Source organism: Zalophus californianus, chromosome 1 (genome assembly GCF_009762305.2).
Source record: "Zalophus californianus isolate mZalCal1 chromosome 1, mZalCal1.pri.v2, whole genome shotgun sequence".
NCBI lineage: Eukaryota > Metazoa > Chordata > Mammalia > Carnivora > Otariidae > Zalophus > Zalophus californianus.
The window spans coordinates 107,053,451-107,073,012 of record NC_045595.1 but is presented as its reverse complement, the minus strand read 5'-3'; the positions used below and the strand labels follow the sequence as shown (position 1 = coordinate 107,073,012).

At 37.0% G+C, this 19,562-nt stretch overlaps 1 protein-coding gene across 17 annotated transcripts in view; it reads right to left on the bottom strand.

The window, feature by feature from the left end:
• MBNL1 (muscleblind like splicing regulator 1) overlaps positions 1–19,562 on the bottom strand; it is a 201,540-nt gene that overhangs the window by 5,198 nt on the left and 176,780 nt on the right. For 10 of the 17 annotated variants that reach the window (XM_027584022.2, XM_027584005.2, XM_027584004.2 and 7 more), the window contains 6 exons: positions 15,369–15,626; positions 14,120–14,173; positions 13,061–13,214; positions 5,293–5,328; positions 4,508–4,602; positions 1,484–1,558 (listed from right to left, as the gene is read on the bottom strand). In XM_027584022.2, the coding sequence (XP_027439823.1) occupies positions 1,502–1,558; positions 4,508–4,602; positions 5,293–5,328; positions 13,061–13,214; positions 14,120–14,173; positions 15,369–15,626 (654 nt within the window). In that variant the 3' untranslated portion in view covers positions 1,484–1,501. The remainder of the gene's footprint in view (positions 1–1,483; positions 1,559–4,507; positions 4,603–5,292; positions 5,329–13,060; positions 13,215–14,119; positions 14,174–15,368; positions 15,627–19,562) is intronic. The other 7 variants (XM_027584009.2, XM_027584013.2, XM_027584010.2 and 4 more) reach the window with 4 other exon arrangements.

Below are 19,562 nucleotides of genomic sequence, written 5' to 3'. Positions count from 1 at the left end.
AACAAAGAAGGATCACCCAACTTATTACCAGATTCAGTTTTAAACACGGTGGCTCTTTTTAAGTATAAAGAATATTCTGAGCAGATATGATAGATTGAATGCATGTATTCTGAATAAAGCAGATCCTCTAAGGATGAAAAATGGCCACCTTTCACAAGTATCTAAGCCAATGTGTCTGAAGGAAAATCACAAGACTTTCAAATTATTTTTTGAGCAATGGCAACATCTTCAGAATCATGCAATCCTCTAAGGTGACTATTTTGAAGTACCTAAAATTCATTCGGATACGTAGATGTATGTGTATGCACAGATGTGAGTGTGTGTATACATCTAATTAAAGTCCAACTCTTGGGCGCCTGGGTGGCTCAGTCGGTTAAGCATCTGCTTTCAGCTCAGGGCATGGTCCCAGGGTCCTGGGATTGAGCCCTGCATTGGGCTCCCTGCTCAGTGGGGAGCCTGCTTCACCCTCTCCCTCTCCCTGATGGTACAATTTATCTCCCTCCCTCCTCCCCCTACCTGTGCTCTCTCTCTCTCCCCCTCAAATAAATAAATAAAATCTTAAAAAAAAAAAAAAAGTCCGACCTCTTTACACTCAAATAACCCCGTGTGCGTGTGTGTGTGTGTGGTAAAGCATGGGGTTGGGGGGAGTGGGTACATGTTCTCATTTAGGATTTAGCAAAAAATTAAAAAATATTTAAAAAGATGACCTACACCAGGGCTCAGCAAACTACTACCTGTGGGCCAAACTGGGCCTGCTGCTTAGCTTTGTAAATAAAGTTTTATTGGGACAGAGCCACACGCTTTCATTTTCCTATCATCTCTGGCTGCTCTCATGCTACAGGGGCAGAGCTGAAGAGCTCCAACAGAAAAGAATGGCAACAGAAGCCATGTGGCCCACACAACCACAAATATTTACTACCTGGGCTTTTCAGATCGATACCATCTATTTAATTTTAAGTCATATTTTTTCTTCATGCTTGTGTTTATTTCTAATAAAAATAACAATCTAATCAACAAAATTTATTTTCCCTAAGTATTACGTATATTTAAGTGATATTAACGTATGTATTATAAATGTGTATAATAAAATTCCTCATAACCCATTTAAGATAAAAATAAAAGATATAATAAAGATAAAAATAAAGATAAGGATAAATAAAAAATAAAGATAACCCATTTAAGATAAAAATTCCTTATTGCACGCAAAACCTTCAGTACTGAAACAGATGCTGATTTCTAAGTACATTCATTCATCTAAGCTTTGTTTAATTTGTCTGTACCTTCTACGTATAGAACTGTGCCAGTCACTAGGCAGGTGTTCAGTAAGTATCTGATGATACTGAATTTAAAAAATAATTAAAATAAAACATATAAATATTTTCTCATAAAAATTTCACAAAATTTTCTGCAGTGCATCATACCAAAGTTATCTTAAAAAACCACTACGAATAAATACACACTATATATGACATAAGGAACTTACTGTTTAGTGATGAAAATTCTACATCTGGGTTACATACTTGTGGCTAGTCAGATGTTCGGCAGATATTATGGGTATCTAGCAAATAAAAAATTATCTGATGAATGATCCATGCAAGCAAGCCAACAACCAAGAGATGAAAACATTTTAATATTAAATTTATTTAAAAAAGTGAAATTCAGCTGTGAGGTGACAGTCCTTATCTGGCCAACATAACAGTAAGTTAATGTAAACTTAATATCAAGGTAGCAACTCATTGTTTAAAATCTTTGTGTTAAATACTATTCTATAAATGTTATCAGTTTTTAGGAAGTAAGAGAAGTAAAACTATTAAAAATTCATGCACAGCAGTAATTGAAAGAAGCCCTTTTTGTTGGCCTACACACACACACCTGTGGTTTCACTTATGCAGTCATCCAGAAATCAAAGTAGGAAATGCCTTGCCTACTTTTGTGCAACCAATTTCTAACATTTTTGTTCAACTTATGGTTTCTAGCTTTTTTTTTTTTTAAATTAAAAATACGAGGTAAGAATTTCAAAGGTAGTACTTCAAAGGAACCCGATAGGAGCCTAGGTTCATTTCGGAATCCATTTCTGAATCCTGATGGCACAATTTATCGTATTATAAATGGGCACAAGAATTTAAAAAACTTGAGAGAAAATATAGTAGGAAATCAATATAGAGGTGCCTCATCGCAATGGTCCCCAAAGCAATGACCTTCCAGTTTGTAGCCTGATTCTCCTCCAACCCAGCACTGTGGCCGCTAACCTGGGAGCAGGCAGCACAGTAGCGTGAGGCAGTCAGAGGACTGAAAGCACGGGTTCTAACCCTAGTGGATCCATTTCTTGGCTGTGTAACCTTGAGCCAAGCACTTAATTACTCGATGCTTAAAAGCTTCTTCGTCTGTAAAATGGCGCTCATCCCATCTCGGCAAGGGTGGAAGAGCAAAATCACGTCCATGAAGGCATTTCGTTGTTGTTGTTTCAATTTAGATGTCCTAGACTAATGCAACATATTACAATCCACAGTCTGGAGTATAAATTAATATGCTTCTATTTTATTTCCATTTCTCAGCTGACATCTTTACACAATTTTACAGCATTGGCAAATGGCACGAAAATGTGCTCCAAGCATAATGAAGCTTCTCATACCATTTTTCCTGCTGCTGCAGGACAGGATGTTGCACCCAACAGTGTAGAAGCATCAAGGATGGGGCTGTCGAAACATACCAAGGACCTTCAACACCAATCGATGCAGATGAAGGGCCAGCTATAAACTTCTGCATGCATGCAGGCTGCATTTTGTGGCATCAGCTATTTCCAGCATTGCTAATATACTGTAGGCATATACATATGTATGTATATGTAGATATAATATATGTGTCTATATATATATCCATTTCCCTTTTCTTTCTTTTGGTTGTAAAACAGTACAAAGACCCAAGATTATGCATGAAATGGTCACAGCACAATGCAAAAAGTAAAGTGTCCCCTACAACCCAGGTGGCCCAGGGCATCTTGGAATTTGCTTTGCTATATAGTTCGGCTTACACCAGCAATTCTGTCGTCATATGTGGTAAACGCACAGAGCTCAGCATCATCAATTTGCACCATAAATGGATCGCGTTGAATCCATTAAGAAATTTCTGCCATAGATTACTTACTAACATGCCACATATGCACAATCTAGAATTCTTGTAAATGAGTCTGATGTGTTAGCATAAATCCAGGGCTATTTTGACAAGCTTTGGAAAAACTAATGGTTTTTTGCCAAGAAATGTTTAAAGCTTGCCTGAAACTTTAAAATACATCCATTTTGGCAGGCTGCTTTTGAAAGTTTTTAATGGCTATGCTAATAGCTTATGGTTCTTCAGCAAGACGTGGTGTCCGGTGGAGAGTGGGGTACCTGCTTCTCACAGCAGTAAATACCAATTCAGATGGCACTTAATTGGCCTTCTCTGCCCAAGGGGCCACATGCTGACTCCTTTGCTACATTTACCTGTAGTCTGTGGGTTATGTGAAACTTGATTTGGCTCTAGATTTTTTCACATGCTATTAACCATACTGAACTTTGCTTTTGTAACAAACACACCTATATGTCAAAGCCAAAACCTCCTTCACCTAAGTTTGATTTTGATTCAACTGCTATTTTCTAGGGCACAATTTAAAATAGGATCAGAGAATGCTGGCTGAACCAAGGTCAATTTTTAAACTTTAAATATTTTAATAATCATTTTCTTTTAAATAGTTATTCTTATATGTCACAAAATTCAATTTTCTGAAACAGATCCCACTTACGAGTAAACTGTGAAACCGTTACTCCACAAACATGGATGGAACACAGAATGACTCAATTTACCATCTTTGATGTCTTTTTTTCCTTCATAACTCTCCAAAATCTATGCTGGCTAATTACAGAAATAAGAGCGCGTGGGTTTTTTTTGTTTGTTTGTTTTTGTGTTTGTTTTTCCTTGAAAGCACTGAGAATCAAAACCTGGACGCCAATTTAAATTATTTTGAACATACAGTCTGCTTATCAAACAAAACCGTCATGAATTTGTAAACAAACTCTATTTACAAGACTGGTCATTTGTGGCATATATAACGTATTTTTAAACATTTTGCCTTTTATTAAGAATTTAGGCAAGAACTAAGAGACGGTATATACCAAATGTTTATAATGAACACCTAAAATTAGCTGCATTTTTGACCGGTCAAAACCCCTGCACGATGGAGACCCAGTGAGAATTGCTTGTGTAAATATCATTTTAGTAGCTTTAGAAACGGAGCCGCGACAACTCTGGAGCACTTATAAATGGCATCGAAGCATTCTGCTGCTCATCATAGAGAGAATGTGTAGGCCAACAAGAGGTATCTTTGAAACCCCATGCTATTAAAGCACCCACCACAGCCCTCACGTACACACGATTCCCACTGACCTCAATGGGAAAGCCACGTGCGTAAGGGCTGTTGGACCGAGCCCTATTAGAGTTGGTTTTTAAGAAACAAAGCTGTAAATTAGCAAACCTGGTTGGCTGTGGCTGTTGCAGCGAAGGGAACACTTGTGGCAGATGTTGTTGCTGCGGACACAGTGGCTGGCGTAGCACCGTGCACCATGGGAACTTTCGGAGGGAAAATCAGATAAGCAAACATACAGAAGAGTGTAGCAATATGGAAACCATGGCAACATGGAGGCGATAATTGGGCATGGTATTTATCACAGCAATAAGCCATGTGACGGGACATCATCACCAGCGAGTGACATGCAATCACAGCGCAAAGCAGGACAACATTCCAAGGAGAGAAGGGGAAGGGGGATGAAAGAGAAAAAAAAGGGGAAAAAAAGCTTGTTACCATCAAATCAAGAAAATTGACACAACAGGCTTAATTTGCTACGTCAAAAACTAGAATTTTATACAGTGTTCACAGTCAGACATTCAAAATCTACATCAAAATACAGGTCTTTACTTCATTTATACAGTTATCTGTTTGAATGAATGTATTTTTTATTTATTATTATAAAAATACACAATATATTACTTTTACGATACAGATTTTTTTTTTTTTTTACACACCAGAACTCATAGTCCAATCAAAATCCACCAAAGGTGACTAAAGGAAACTTGTGTGTAAAGAAAACATTTATGTGAGTCCATGTCAATTAAATAGAAAATGGCATTTAATTGACAGGTGTTAGTAAAAGGGAAATGGACTTGCCCAATAGATATAAGTTAAAACTTAGCAGTGGATTTTGAGGGGCTGTGAGGTGCACCATAGGTTTAAGATAATCAAGAAACAAAGCTGGGACCTACCAACACTTGTAGCGGGTGTCATGCACAATATTGAGCCTGCCCATCATGCATTGCAACAGGAAGGTGGATTTGAAAAGGGAAAAGAATTAAAACATCCCATCACACGTGTCATTAGGAAATTCATTTGAACAAAGAAGAAAAATTGTTATTATGGGAACAGTGGCATGTAACTGTCAGCACAATCAAATCATACAATAGCACAGTGATCAATTAGAACTAGTCTCAAGTGAAGAATAAAAGCCAGTTTAACTGTGTGCTGGTACACTTTGTTTCTCTTAATCGCTGCCTAAAAATAAAGGTATTTTGGGAAAAGTTCGGACTTGCTTCATTCTTTTAAAAATCATATTGTAATTTGTTTTGTTTTAATCTGGTTACTAGCCATCTGGCGGCTTTGCTATTTCTGACTTTAACATATGACTGTATTGCACATTTTCTTTATATTGCCCACATGTTAAATAATTAGAGAAATTATTTCTTACTAAAATGCTAGATAATCCAATGCACAAAACTGGCTTAACGATGTAATAAAACCAAAATACTCATTTTCATTCCCTTGGTTTTATTTCCCTGCTCACTCTAGCAGCAACCACACAGACATGGAAGGGGTGGCGATCATCCATCCGTACAGGGATTTTATTTGGAGGGATACCAAGCAATAAATTATGCATAAAGAGAAAGTGAAACTTCTGCATTGCCTTTGTTTGGAATTTAAATGTAGAAAAAACCTTTAGAGGGGATTTACTTATAAGTCTCAAAGTGGTTTGCTTAATAGGTAGCTGGGGAAACAGACTGGTTTTCACTGCTGGGTTAGACCTTCAGGACTTCCTGGAAGAGCAAATGTTCTAGAAAATTGCACATACAAAAAATCGTTGATTAGACTTCAGTGAAAACCCTGAATGGGAGATAATGAAGATATGTGCATCGCATATGGGGGGTTAACAGTGATGTTTCCATCGTTCCAACCATGGTGTTAAAGTATTATGTATATAGGCCCCGTTCTCTTTTACATATAAACAGTACAAAATGTAATTTTTTTTTTTTACCAAGCACAGGGCACTTCCCCACATAAAGAACTACTGTTCTTTCTCTGAGATTATTTTAGATTTCTAGGTTTTAAAATATCAAATGATTTTATATTTCTATCTAAATCTTGGCACATCCTATTTAAACACTAGCAGCATCTGGGATGAACATTTGTTAGAAAAATATCTGCCAATTGAGTCTTGTCATAGATGGCCCTACAAAACAAAGCTGCCATTGAGAAACACAGATTACTGAGCTGGCATCCCCGTAACAGCTGCAATTAGTCTGTTATCACAACTGGACCGTGGGCACAATGATCAGTGATTCAGCTCGGCCAAGGAGCAAGGGAGGCATCCTCTCAGGTGCAGTGATACTACCCTGAAAGGCATTTTTTTTTTTTTTTTTTGAGACACTTCAAGATCTCTATCATTTGCTACTGCTACCGAGTCAAAGACTTGTGAAAGACAACAACAAAAACAGACCAGTAATAACAAAGACGTTAACTGGAGACAGTAGAGCAAGCGAAATTTAATCCTGGGTCTAGATCCTGTGAAATCATTATCCTCTCAAGGTGGGGCACGAGGACTGGGAAAGAGAGGAATGAGAGAATGAATGAAAAACAATAATGTGGTATTCAAGGAATATTAAAGCCAGTTTAAATACTGTACAGGTCCTGTGTTTTAAATTTACTCTTTGTTATTATGCTGCAATTTGCCTATTCTATTTCATCCCATGCATAATTTAGCCTGCACATGCTGAAAATGAGTTAACTCTCCTATCTGTCTAAAGCTTCTATGATTTGAATTTTAGTTTGAGTTATCTTCCTCATTACCATTATAACCAGTGCACACAGTTTTGAGAGGGATTTGCAGCAAATAAACATAAGGCAGCAATGAAAACGCTAGCCAGGTGCAATAACTCACAAAAATGAAGACATAATGCTGTAGGACCCACTTACCAAAACCAAAAATCACTTTGAAATGACCGTAATATCCATCTTTACATCAAATTGGGTTGATTTACTAGTAACAATGCACAAATAGCCAATTGAAATTTTTTTCTTTAATTTTCAACACAAGGCAAATTTTAAGTGAATGTATTTGTCAATTTCAAATTTCCCCTATGAAGATATTTGCATAGCAGAATGATGTGTTTTTGAGGAATGCATTACTGTTTGAAGATGCAGGGAAAACAAGTAGGAAGGTAATTCACAAATGCAATACATGCACAATTAAAAATACTTCAAGGAGAAGGGAAAGTAGAAGAGAGAAAAAGGATTTTAACGGAGACTTGGTTGGAGGTTTGAATGTGGATGTGGTAATTCAAGCCTATGTACGGCTAGAAGTATAAAGCTGATTTAGGGTCTTCTAAAATTTGTATCATTTAGGACTAAACTTGTGTCATTTAGGGCTCAAAGTTCACAATCAATTGAATTATTCTCAAAATTGATATCCAAAACAGCAACAGCTTCATACAGTTTGTTTCTATCCAATGTTTTGAATTCTATTCAATTACACTACTGAATTCAAGAAATAACAAATAAAACCTAGCACTTATTACATTCCAGGCTTTATTCTAAACTCTTAGACCTGCCTATGAAAGTGCTTTAAGAGAGTGTTATATGAAATTGTTTAAAACTCATTTAAACCCAACCTTATGAAATAATTACCATTAGTATCCCCATTTTATAGATTAAAAAAAAAAACACAAGGTATGGAGAGAGATTATAACTTGTGGTGGAACTGGATTTAAACTCCCAAGCCTGATTTATAATCACTGTGCTGAGTTTCAAGTAAACCATCTGCATTAATTTCATTAATTATAATAAAAGTGACAAGCTGGGAATTTTTTTTTCTGTTTTCAGCCCCTTGCACCTCCCCTCTCACTCCCACCCCCACCCCCAAAGAAAATTTCCTGGCCTTCTGTTGCTTTCTATCTGGTAAGTTGCAACACAAGCCAAAGCTGAAGTTGCTTAAAGCACATATATTTTTAGATGGTTTTAAATCACAAGCCCACACTGAGGGCAATATACTAGGAGGAGAGAAGAGAGGTGTGTTTCTGAGGTTAGGAAGTAAGCACAAATGGTGAGGGAGAGCAGGGAGAAAAATTCCTCAAGATTCAGAGGAGAGGAGTCTGCAGGGTCGTGAGTAGTTGGACACATGGCCTGTTCTCCCACAACCACGCCACAGGGACAGGCTGTCAAGGGAATGGGCTGCTTATGAGGCTAAGGCCTTCAGGCCCTCAGGCAGGCATGCCTGCACCCAAGGCAGCCTCAGGAACTCTGGAGTGCCTGCCTCGCTGAGACCCTGTAAGCATGGGCAAGGATCACACCAGCGTGACCAGTGCTCGCTAAAGATGGAGAAGGGGCAGCCTGTCTACCCTACTGGACCTCACAGGACCTCTCTTTGAGGGTGGGGATGGGAGGGAGGAGATGTGAGAAGGGGTTTCTGGAATCCTAGCAATGTCTGGTATTTCTATCCAACACAGTGAGCTTAGAGTTTACAGGTGGACTTAATTTAAATTCAAGAAAATAAACTGATGTACATAACAGTGACATTTCTTACCTACTCTAATCTCGGGGCTGAAATTCCTACCTACAACCTAAGTAGACCCAAGATTATGCATGATCTGTATGAATATTCAATTTAGTCTTAAAGGGTGAAGATTTAAAAAAAAAGTAGTATATATCTAAAACTTAAAAAAAAACTTGAATGTGAACTTAATCTAGTATTTGCATTTATTTTTAAATGAGATGGAGGGTATGAAACACCAGTAATGGAGTCAGGTTATCAATAAGGCCCCATTCATCTTTTAGGCCAAATCATTTTTTAGGACTTCATGTAAAGAGCTCACAGATGTTAAGAGACTGACTGAGACCCCCCGCCGACCCGATTTCAAGTTCTAGCTAAACCTTACAAGCCATGCAACTTGGAGCAAATCACTGGACCTCTCTAGGCGCCAAATTACTCATTGGTAAAATGGGACTATTAATGCCAACCTTTCAGGGTTGTGTGAGAACAAATGTGAGATAATGTATATAAAATATCCAGTGTAGTATGGCACAGAGCAAACACTCAACAGAGGTAGCTCTTTTGAACAAAATGTGTGAAACAACTGGGCCAGAAGCTGTAGGGAGTCATGGAGCTTGGAACTGGACAGCATGCAGACCTTCTAAAGGACTGACATTTTGTTTTTAGTTAAACACTCCTAGACAAATATTTCTGGATTCTAGATTTAGCTCCTGGGTCATAAGTTTGTAATCCCTAGTGTCAACACTTGTCTACCATGTGGCATTGATTCAATGAATGGATGAAGGGGTGGGTGGGTGGATGGATGGATCAATGAGTGGGTGGATGGGTAGATGGATGGATGGAAAACGGGGAAGGAAAAGAGGAAGGGAGGGAAGGGGGGTGAGAGACAAAGGAGGGAAGGAGGATAAGAAGGAAGAAGAGATAGATGGTTGGAAGGATTGATGGATAAATGGATGCATGCATGCATGGAGGGATGATAGATGGGTAGATGCCACGTAAGTCCACTTTTGTTATTAAAAGTTATGATATATAGTAATTTTTTTTTAGCTAGCTACCTGGCTTGCCACTGAAGCCCGATCTTTTGCTGGCAACCTAGTCTGTATACAATCACCTCCTCTAATGATTTAGACAACTATGCTTCACCGTAACTTCAATGGAATAGACCTACATACCACTGAAGTTATTAGTGAAGCAAGAGACTACAGAGCTCTAAAACTCTAAGCTACAAAAAAATAAATAACTTCTATATTCTTTACAGTTCCAATAGAGCCTTCAGAATATACCTTCCAAATTATTATATTGTGGGCAGTTAGGATGCTCTGATCATATAATTCATCTGTATGTCTGCAGAATAACATAGTCTTTGGAAAATAAACTTCCTTTTCTCCCAGGTATTATATATGAGATTACATCAATTTGTGGCAGGACGGATTTCCTGTAGTTCTTAAAGAGCATTTAAAAACTGAATTAGTTGGAAAAATTTTAAAAATTGAGAAATTTCACGTATAAACATCCAAATGAGGTGAATAACTAGAAAAAAAAAAAGTCACAAGATCTGGCAACCCTGGACATCAGGGCCACTGCATTAGATTGTGCAGGCTTGCATGGGAGGCAGAGACACAACTACCCTATAAAGTAGATGGAGCCACAAAGGATGTGCAGTGTACAACAGGTACAACCTGCCAGGCAGATATTCCTCTGAGGCAATTAAAGGCTAAGTCAAAACATTCACCGTCCCCCTTTAGATTGGGCCTGTGCTCCCCAGTGCCTCCCAGGCCCCACAGTTCCTAATTTATTTCTTGTTCCATTTGTTTATGTTTCCTGCCTGGCCCCTAAGGCATTTTAGTTTACATTCCCTGCATTACATTTCTTTCCCTTCTGGCTGGCTGACAAAGTGGTTTGGCAGAAGTAAAGACGGGTTATCCATTTTAACCTTCTAATGTCATACAGCCAATTTTTTTGTACTCAAGCACATATGACAAATAATGACAATAGTTTAAAAGAATGACTAAGGTTTTACCTACTTCTGATTATGTGACTAATAAAGGTTAAGCCCTTTAAAACTGGGTTACAAATAGGTGTAATTTTATATTACTATTGCAATAATTTCATATTTATTAGAAATATCAAGAACAGAATATAGAGTATCTCTGATGCAAAACTCATCATAAAAATGCAGATATATCTTAACATTTTCAGCACACTTCAATATATTGTGACACATTTTATTTAAATTACCAGTGCTTAGTTTCTAGAACAGAAAGATAAGTATGATTTTGAATTATGAATGTGTTTATTGTTTTTCCCTAACTTGATCCTTACTTAGCTTCTTTTGCTCTGCCTTATCCACACACTAAAAGCCTTTCTAGGGAGAGATTACTGTCATAAATATCATTGCATAAATTCAATTAATGGTTAAGCTTATTTAGAAAAGTCCTCAGTCATCAGAATGTTGTTGGAGAAACTAACATAAAACCCATGTAATAAGACAGAAATGTTAGATTTCCTTAAATAATATATGGAAGAAGTTAGATTCTTGTATTTTTAGATTTTAAAGACACTCACTTTGAATGGCAATGTTTTATTCAATGAAAATAAGTGGACAAAAATAATCTTTAATTTCTTCAAAGAGATTATGGTAGCTACCCACAATCTCTTTAAACTTTAGTGACCTGGCCATGGAAAAACTGATAGATTATTTATTGAAGATGGCATAAATCTAGGGGCATGGTAATTTTTATATAAAAGCAAAAAGATTAAATTCTGGAAATCTCCAAAAACCTATATATGTTGAGAAAAAAATTTTAGTCTTATAAAATATAGGAGAAATATATAAGATATAAGAGAGATTTTTCTCCTCTGAATGCATAAATACCTTACAGATCAAAATGATTTAATTTGTATTCTACAATGGACAAACCGCAACTTGCTAGATAGATCTTATTTCGTGGGTACAAACATTTTATCCACGGTGCCTAAGGCATATGCTATTTTAATTCATGGAATACTCCAGATACTCCAGTTCACTGAATGTTGCTACATATTCTACATCTGGATGGCCAGGTTTCGGAGATGCACTGTATAAAAAGTTGTGCTTAGCAGTAAAAATTACCGTGAATGTAATTTATTCTTTTGTTCATGATTCAAAAATAAATGATCACATTCCCTCGTGGCATTATGAACATAATGCATTTAAATACTATCAATATAGGGTAATATACTAATGATGCTGGACCTCTGACCTACACACCTTGTCATTCATTTATTAATTTAATTAGTAAGATAAAATCATTTTATTAAATACATCTCTGAACCCATGGTAGTTATTTCAGAAACGTTAAGAGGGAAAGAGGAAAATGGGATTAGTCTCCAGTTAGTTGAATTCCAGATTATGAGAAGTTTAAAGTGTATTTTCTGAAATAATATGTATTTTTAGGTTTTAAGAAGTTTAATATGTATTTCTTCTTCTGTACAAAGAGTAAAAATAATAAATTTTCAAGTAATTAAATGACTGATTGTTTCTAAATTTTATACCCTCGTGGATAGCTCTAGAGTATGTTTATGTGACTAAGCTGAAATCAACTGAAACCACAAATGTATAACTCAATAGTAGATGTAAACTTCCCTGGGCACTTAGGAGAATTTCAATATTAGCTCAGGAGCAAATAATGATTTTAAGCAATGTACTGATTGGTACCAACAAGAGCACTTTTGTAGAACTCTGGAACACAGAGTCAGTTTTTGTTTTGTTTTGTTTTTGTTTTTATTCTCCACCTTGAAAACAAAAAGGCTGAAAAATAAAAATCAAAACTGGAAGTGTCATTTCATCAAATTCAGATTTACTCTATGGAATCATGAAGGCAAAGGGGTCTTACAGCAGGAAAGTGTCATAAAATAGCTTGACAGACATATAACAGTGTTGAGGAAGGAGGAAAAAAAAAAGAGAGAGAACTGTATTTCAATTCCAAATTACACAAACAAAAAGAAATATATAAAACATCACACTGATCTTTAATCCACTTCTCATTAAGCTAAAATTCTTAGTTTTGAAGAAAAACCACATGAGATACCTCAGGTAAGTTTCCACTGTTGACCACCTTACCTTTCACCTTATCTACGGCTAACAGCAAATTGGGGGCATGGCTTATCTGCTCTACCAGCACAACTCTCTGCAGCTCGTCAGATTCATTCATTAACAAGTTCAGACCCCTTACCTGGTGGGAGAAATGCTGTATGTTGTTGCAACTGCATGTTGGCTAGAGCCTGTTGGTATTGGAAAATACCAGTGTTAAAGACTGCGGTGGCACCGTTGGTTTTTTCAAGAGCAGGCCTCTTTGGTAATGGGGGAAGTACAGCTTGAGGAATTCCCTGTTTAGTGAATGAGTATAAAAAACAAATACCAGTAAAAAGAGAAAAAGAAAAAAGAAAAATCAGTTGAAGGCTAAAATTGTTAGGAAGCATGAGCAAGCAAGCAGCAGAGCACTGAACTACCCGGGGGGGAAAAAAATCCAATCAACAAAAATGAAAGAAAAAAAAAAAAAAGCAAGATAAAAGCTTTAAAGGAAGCATTATTTTTGTCCAAAAAAAAAAAAAAAAAAAACCCCAAACCAAACCAAACCAAACCAAACAAAACCCCCACTAGGACGAGAGCACATGTTATAATGTGTTAAAGTGTTTTAAGTCCCATAATGCTTCAGGCTTTCTGTGAGAAGCCACTGATTTGGGGAAAGAAGAAAAGCTGCACTGCGAGCTCCATGAGGATTGACGAGTATAAGCAATGTTAATTGTTAATTGTACAGAGTGACCGAAACAGGTAAAATAAAAACTATTTCCACTCTGCTCCTCCCCCCAGACCTACCTAAACATGCAAATATCCCAGAGCATGCAAGTTTTTTTTTTTCTTAAACACTGAACTATAAATATTTAAAAATAAATAATTCTATCACTAAAGCCATGCTAACCAAACAGGTACATAAATATACAGTCAAAAATACATTTTTAATGTCCTTAAAGTATTTCACTAGAACATTCTACAATGTAGTTAAACTGAATGTGGGCTGCTGGGCTTTCGGAATCTTTCATGGTATGATATCTGTCCAGGTACTAATAGTATAGTCTTTCCACTAATTTTGTCAGGAAACCACACTCAGTTTTTCATTGTACTTTACAATTTTATAACAGAAAAAGGAATATATATTTTTAAATTGATAAAAAAAAAACTTGTATCTACAATAAAGCTACATGCCAAGCTAAAAGGTGAAAGGTCATAGTACCAGGTCAAAGGTTGCCTCGAGGGGTCGCTTCAGTGATTTGACAGCCGACTGAGTCTTAATTAGCAGGCAGCGAGCACATGATGGCAATGGGCCAGTGGGGTTCAAGCGCATTAACATAAACAGCAAGCAGAGGTGCATCATGGGGGCAGCAGTGCATTTTTGGGTAGGTGAGAAAAAACAAATAAAAAAACAAATCATCGGAATGCCATATACAACGAATAACAAGACTAAGCATGCACAATAAAGGCACTACTGAGTTGTTATTGGGAGGATAACTCCTCTTTGTAGTTAATTACAAACAAGATACTCTAACAGAAAAAAAAAAAAGAGTGAAAGGAAGAGAGGAGGAGAGAGTCTGCCTTCTGTATTTTTGCTCAAGTATCCGTAAACAAACACAGAAAAGACCTCTCTCGTGATTACTTTACTGTGCTGTGAATACCACACAGTATGTGTTATGAATATTTTCATGACTAAGTCATATATATTTATGTAAAAAAAAGGACAACATTAAAACAGCTAAGCAAAGAACAAAGAATGGACTCATTAAAATCAGCTATTAGATCACATTAAAATTTACCTTAAGAATATAGGTATCTGCTCTAAAGGATCCAATCTCTAACTCCTTGAGTACTGCTGTCTGTCCTTCTCCTTTCTGTACGATGGCATAGCCAAGCTTCTCTAGTTTGACAATTATGTTTATGCCACAACATGATTTAAGACGATCTAGGTAGCACACGGTTGAAAATCTGGTGGCTAATCCTCAGAACAATTTTGCTTAAGCAATTCTCCTAAATAGTTCCAGATTATGTTCTTGTTAAAAGCCAGATATATGTAAAGAAGAGCCTCGATGTGCAAAAGAACACACCGAAGGGGAACAACGGCTGATTAGATGGCACACAGAAAAATAAGAGGACCGAAAATGGCAGTATCGTTAAGTTGAAAAAGGAGACGGGTGTTCTTTACAAAGCAGAAATTTCAGAAACCCTATATCCAGAATAAGACAGAGTAGTTAAGAGTTAGGCCAAGGGTAGGAGCAATCGGAACCATTTGAGGAGTTACCCTCACATCTGTGAATGGTTAACTTCATTATGTATTGTCGGGGATACCTGAACAAACATATCTTCAGCAAAAAAAAAAAAAAAAAAGAAGAAAGAAAAAAAATCGAAAGGTTAATAAAGGAACAGCTTGTAGTCAGATACAGTGGTTCAGTATGGCGGCTAGCAGAGACAGAGCCGGGGCCGCTACTCACCATGGCGGCTGCAGTGGCCGCAGCCTGAGCAGCTGCAGCCTGGTTGACCTGGTACTGGGCAGCCTTGATCTTGGCTTGCAGATGTGCGGGAGGGTGAAAGTATTTGCACTTTTCCCGTGAGCATCTCCCTTTGATGTAATCCATGCACACGGTGACTGTGTTGTCATTGGTGTCAATCATTGTGCTGTCAGCAGGATGAGCAAACCGACAGTCGTTTTCTCCTCTGTTGCAATTGCCTCGCTGGTACTCTCGACATACCTACGAGGTCATGAAGCGCAGGGGGCTCAGTCAACATGGGCAAAGAGAATCCTTCCGAGGATTTTGACTTAAAGTGCAAGACTGGGGGTAGAAGGCCACACGCAAAGGGGAAAAAGATCATTTGCAAAAAAAAAAAAAGGCACCGAATAACCTGAGTTCCTCAATGAGTGCACAAGTTATAACCCCAGCTCAGTAGGACTTCCATGAGAAAGAAAATGCATCTTTGATATGAATTAGGTAAGACATCCAATTTAAATTATGTTGATGTACTTATTAATTACCAAGGGAAAAACAGTAACTTTACAGTGAAGAAACCTGGCAGGCCCCACTTTAACCAAGTGATCAAAGTTAATAATGCCAAGAGGAAGACATAACGGCATCATGTACCCATTGATAGGACGCACCGATAAAAAGGCCACCACATCACTTTCGTTGTATTATTGCTGAGACTGCATAACCTGAATTTAATCATGAGAAAACATCAGACAAACTGAAGTGGGGGAATGTTTTACGAAATAACTAATCAGTACCCTCTTAAAAGTATCAAGGCCGTGAAAGGCAAAGGACGATGAGACACTGTCACCGACTGAATGATCCTGGGGTCAGAGAAAGGATATTGGTAGAGAAACTGGTGAAATCTGACTGAAGTATGTAGATTGGCTAATAGCAGAATATCACCGCCAATTTGTTTTGTAAGTGATGACACGGTCGTGTGAGTAGTTAATATTTAGGTAAACCGGGTGACGGATAGGCAGGAACTCTTCATTCTATTTTTAAAACTTCTGTGCTATCTGAAATTATTTACAAGTAAAAGTAGAAAAAGTAAAACTTCACAGCTTTTTAGTAAAATGTTTCCAAGGGCTATGTTTCTGATCATTAGAGATTCACTTGGTAGTTATATGAAGCAGAGGGAAAAAGATTAGTTTTTGTTACTGTCTATTTGGTTTATATCTGTTAATTGTGGATGGAGTCCCTGGGGAAAGGGTGAAAATGGATCATTTCTCATGTGTCTGCTCAATTTTGACTCTTCCTATTAAAGTTTGTCATGATGGCTGCTCAAAATCAGGAAGCTGCCAACACCAGCTCCATTTGGGATAGTTTGACCTTTTTACCACAAGAGGGCCATCTAAAACACAGAATGTCCTTTTAATATTTTCATGCTCCTACTTTGTGCTTCAAGGAAAGTTTTTATTTTTCATGTATCTTTTCACAAACTGAGAAAATATACAGACCCCAAGCACTTTATTTTGGAGTACAGCAAGAAAGAGACACGGGAACCGTGTTATGATTTTAAAAGCAAAGGTTTTCTTGGATTTGTGTACATAAAATGATCACATTCAATTCTAGGTACTTTTCCCCATTATATCCATATCCCATTATTGAGCAAAGTGCTTCCTTTTAAGAAGACCGCTGTAATTCGTATCATGCTACATCTGAAAACGGGCATTATAAATGACATCTTGCACTATTTTTAAACCTCGAGCTAGCTGAAGCCTTGTATTCCATATACACAGCAATGAACCGACTTTATTCATCACCTCATTCATTTATTTAATTAAAAAAAATTACTGAACAAATATTATAGGCCAGACACTCTGAGAGATATTAAGAATCCAAAGATGACTTAGGAAGTTACAGAGGACCCTCTTGTTTTTTCCTCATTGCGTCTGTCTTCTCGAACAGAAGAAAACAAGGCTAACCAGGAGTTTATAATTTGAAAAGTGAAAGTGATTAAGCTGTTCCCTTGAACTACTGTCCTCCACTCTAGCTGATCAGCTGCGGAGCTTTCTACACCACAAATCCCCAGTCCCTAACCAACACTTAACTGGATTAGGCTCAACAAAACATGTGTGACAAGAGAGACACACTTCACTGAGAACAAAAACTTCTCATGTATGTATACGAAATTTATGCTGAATTTATACTATCGTATGAACACAAAGGCTATCTTTGTGTTGAAGCAAATCCATGTCAATGCAGTGTCATACGACAGGAAACTCTACATGAATGCACACTTCTGGGGTTAGTTCTCCAGTAATTCTTGCTTTCTTGAACATGCTCACAAACAAACTGGCAACAGATGAGCTGACACCCTCCCTATCTGTCAATTTATCTTACTCTTTGCCACAATGACAAGAAAGATCTAAAAGTAGCCTATTTGTGGGCTCTTTAATAACTATTAAAATCTAAGATTCCTTATTTTCCCAAAAACAATTATGCCAGTGCCTGGTGCCAGACATTTGAGCGTCATTCTCCCAAAATACAACCTGAGTGCTGGGCTTTTGACTTTTTGTTTCTCTGTCTCAACACTCTTTTCACTTTCAGTGATATAAACCGAGATTTAGATTGCATACAAATGGTCATTCTAACACACCTCATTCCTTTCTGTTTGCTTCGTGCATGTGAGTCCGTGGTTGGTACAGGTTAAGGACTGGTTTATTAAACTTTTCCACTCTTTCCTCTCTTGCAAGATGTGATTCAGGAGAATTCTCAATGTATTTAAGGAATCCACTTGGAATTTGTCCCACAACCAGCCTTTTCGAAGGTTCAGAGGATTTAGTCAACTGCTTTGGCATGATCTGCATTTTTTACGGTCTTATTTTTTCCTAGTTTCAAGTTCTCCCAACATGAGAAATGGAACAGAATAAATACACTGAAATAGCTGTTCCCCCATTATTTCTGCTTTTGAAAAAATAAACAAAAAACAAAAAATCTCCTACGAAAACTTGTACTGCTGAGCAAGCTATCTGCCGGGGGGGTTAGCGAAGTGCGCCACATGCCAGATGTGCATCTGCATCACTGGTACCTACCTGAATAGAGCAAATTTCCCAAGGCTTTTAAGACATATTTTTGTCTAATGATCACCAATAAAACAGGATCTATCCCTTGACTGTCGCATTTGGGTTTGGCCTGGTTTCTTTGATGAACTCAAGAAAACTTTAGACTATGCTGATCCTCAAAAAAAAATCTCTTGGATACAGTATTATATTAGTAAATGAAATAAGTGGCTGACAAAATGTCAACAAATTTGATCGTATAATTCAAATCAGGATAAGAAATTGTATGATTTACCATACAGAGAAGTTAAAACACAACAGGTTTAAAATCCTAACAACACTGTGGTTCTTTTTTCTCTTCTCGTCCAGTCTTCTGCAGGTACACATTTTTCAAATAGTTGTAATGATGGTATAGCTTCTACTTGGTGACCTGTTTTTTGTTCAACAGTGTTCGTAAGCATTTTTTTTTTTACTCAATAGTGTCTGGCATGATCATTTGTGATGGCTGCATCAAATTCCATCAAATCGATGTGCATAATATAGATAACTCTTTCAGAGATCATTTAGATTATTTCTAGATGTTCTCATGTTACAAATAATATTGCAAACAGTATGTTCACGACTATAGATATTTAAAAAAACATCTTCTAAGGTTAAATCTACGGAAATGGCATTAGTGGGTCAACAGATACAAGTACTTTTTATAGTTTGGTAAGTGGATTAAATAATTAGATTAATTAGATTAAAATAATTCCATCTATTTAGCTAAACACAAAATGTGTTGCAATCAAGAAAATGTTAAGTCTTTTACTCTTTAAACATTAAGGCAGGATTTGCTTTGTAAATCAGGTAAGTTTGACAAATTTTCATACAAAATAGTAAGAATCTGTTTTTACATTAAAACCCATCAAGTCAATAAAGATAGCCATTGAAAACATTTAAATACTAAATTCCATTTCGAGAACCACCTATGCAATAAAGTTTATAACTTTAAAAAATCAAAAGAAAAAAGTACTTAGAAAAACTTCCCAAAGAAATGTGAATTATTCTATGTAAACCTTTTCTTGTTAATTAAATAGCAGTAGTAGAGTGGAAAGAAAATAGAGTTTAGCATCAGAAATTGTGGGTTCTATCTAGTTACTATACTTACCAGCTATGG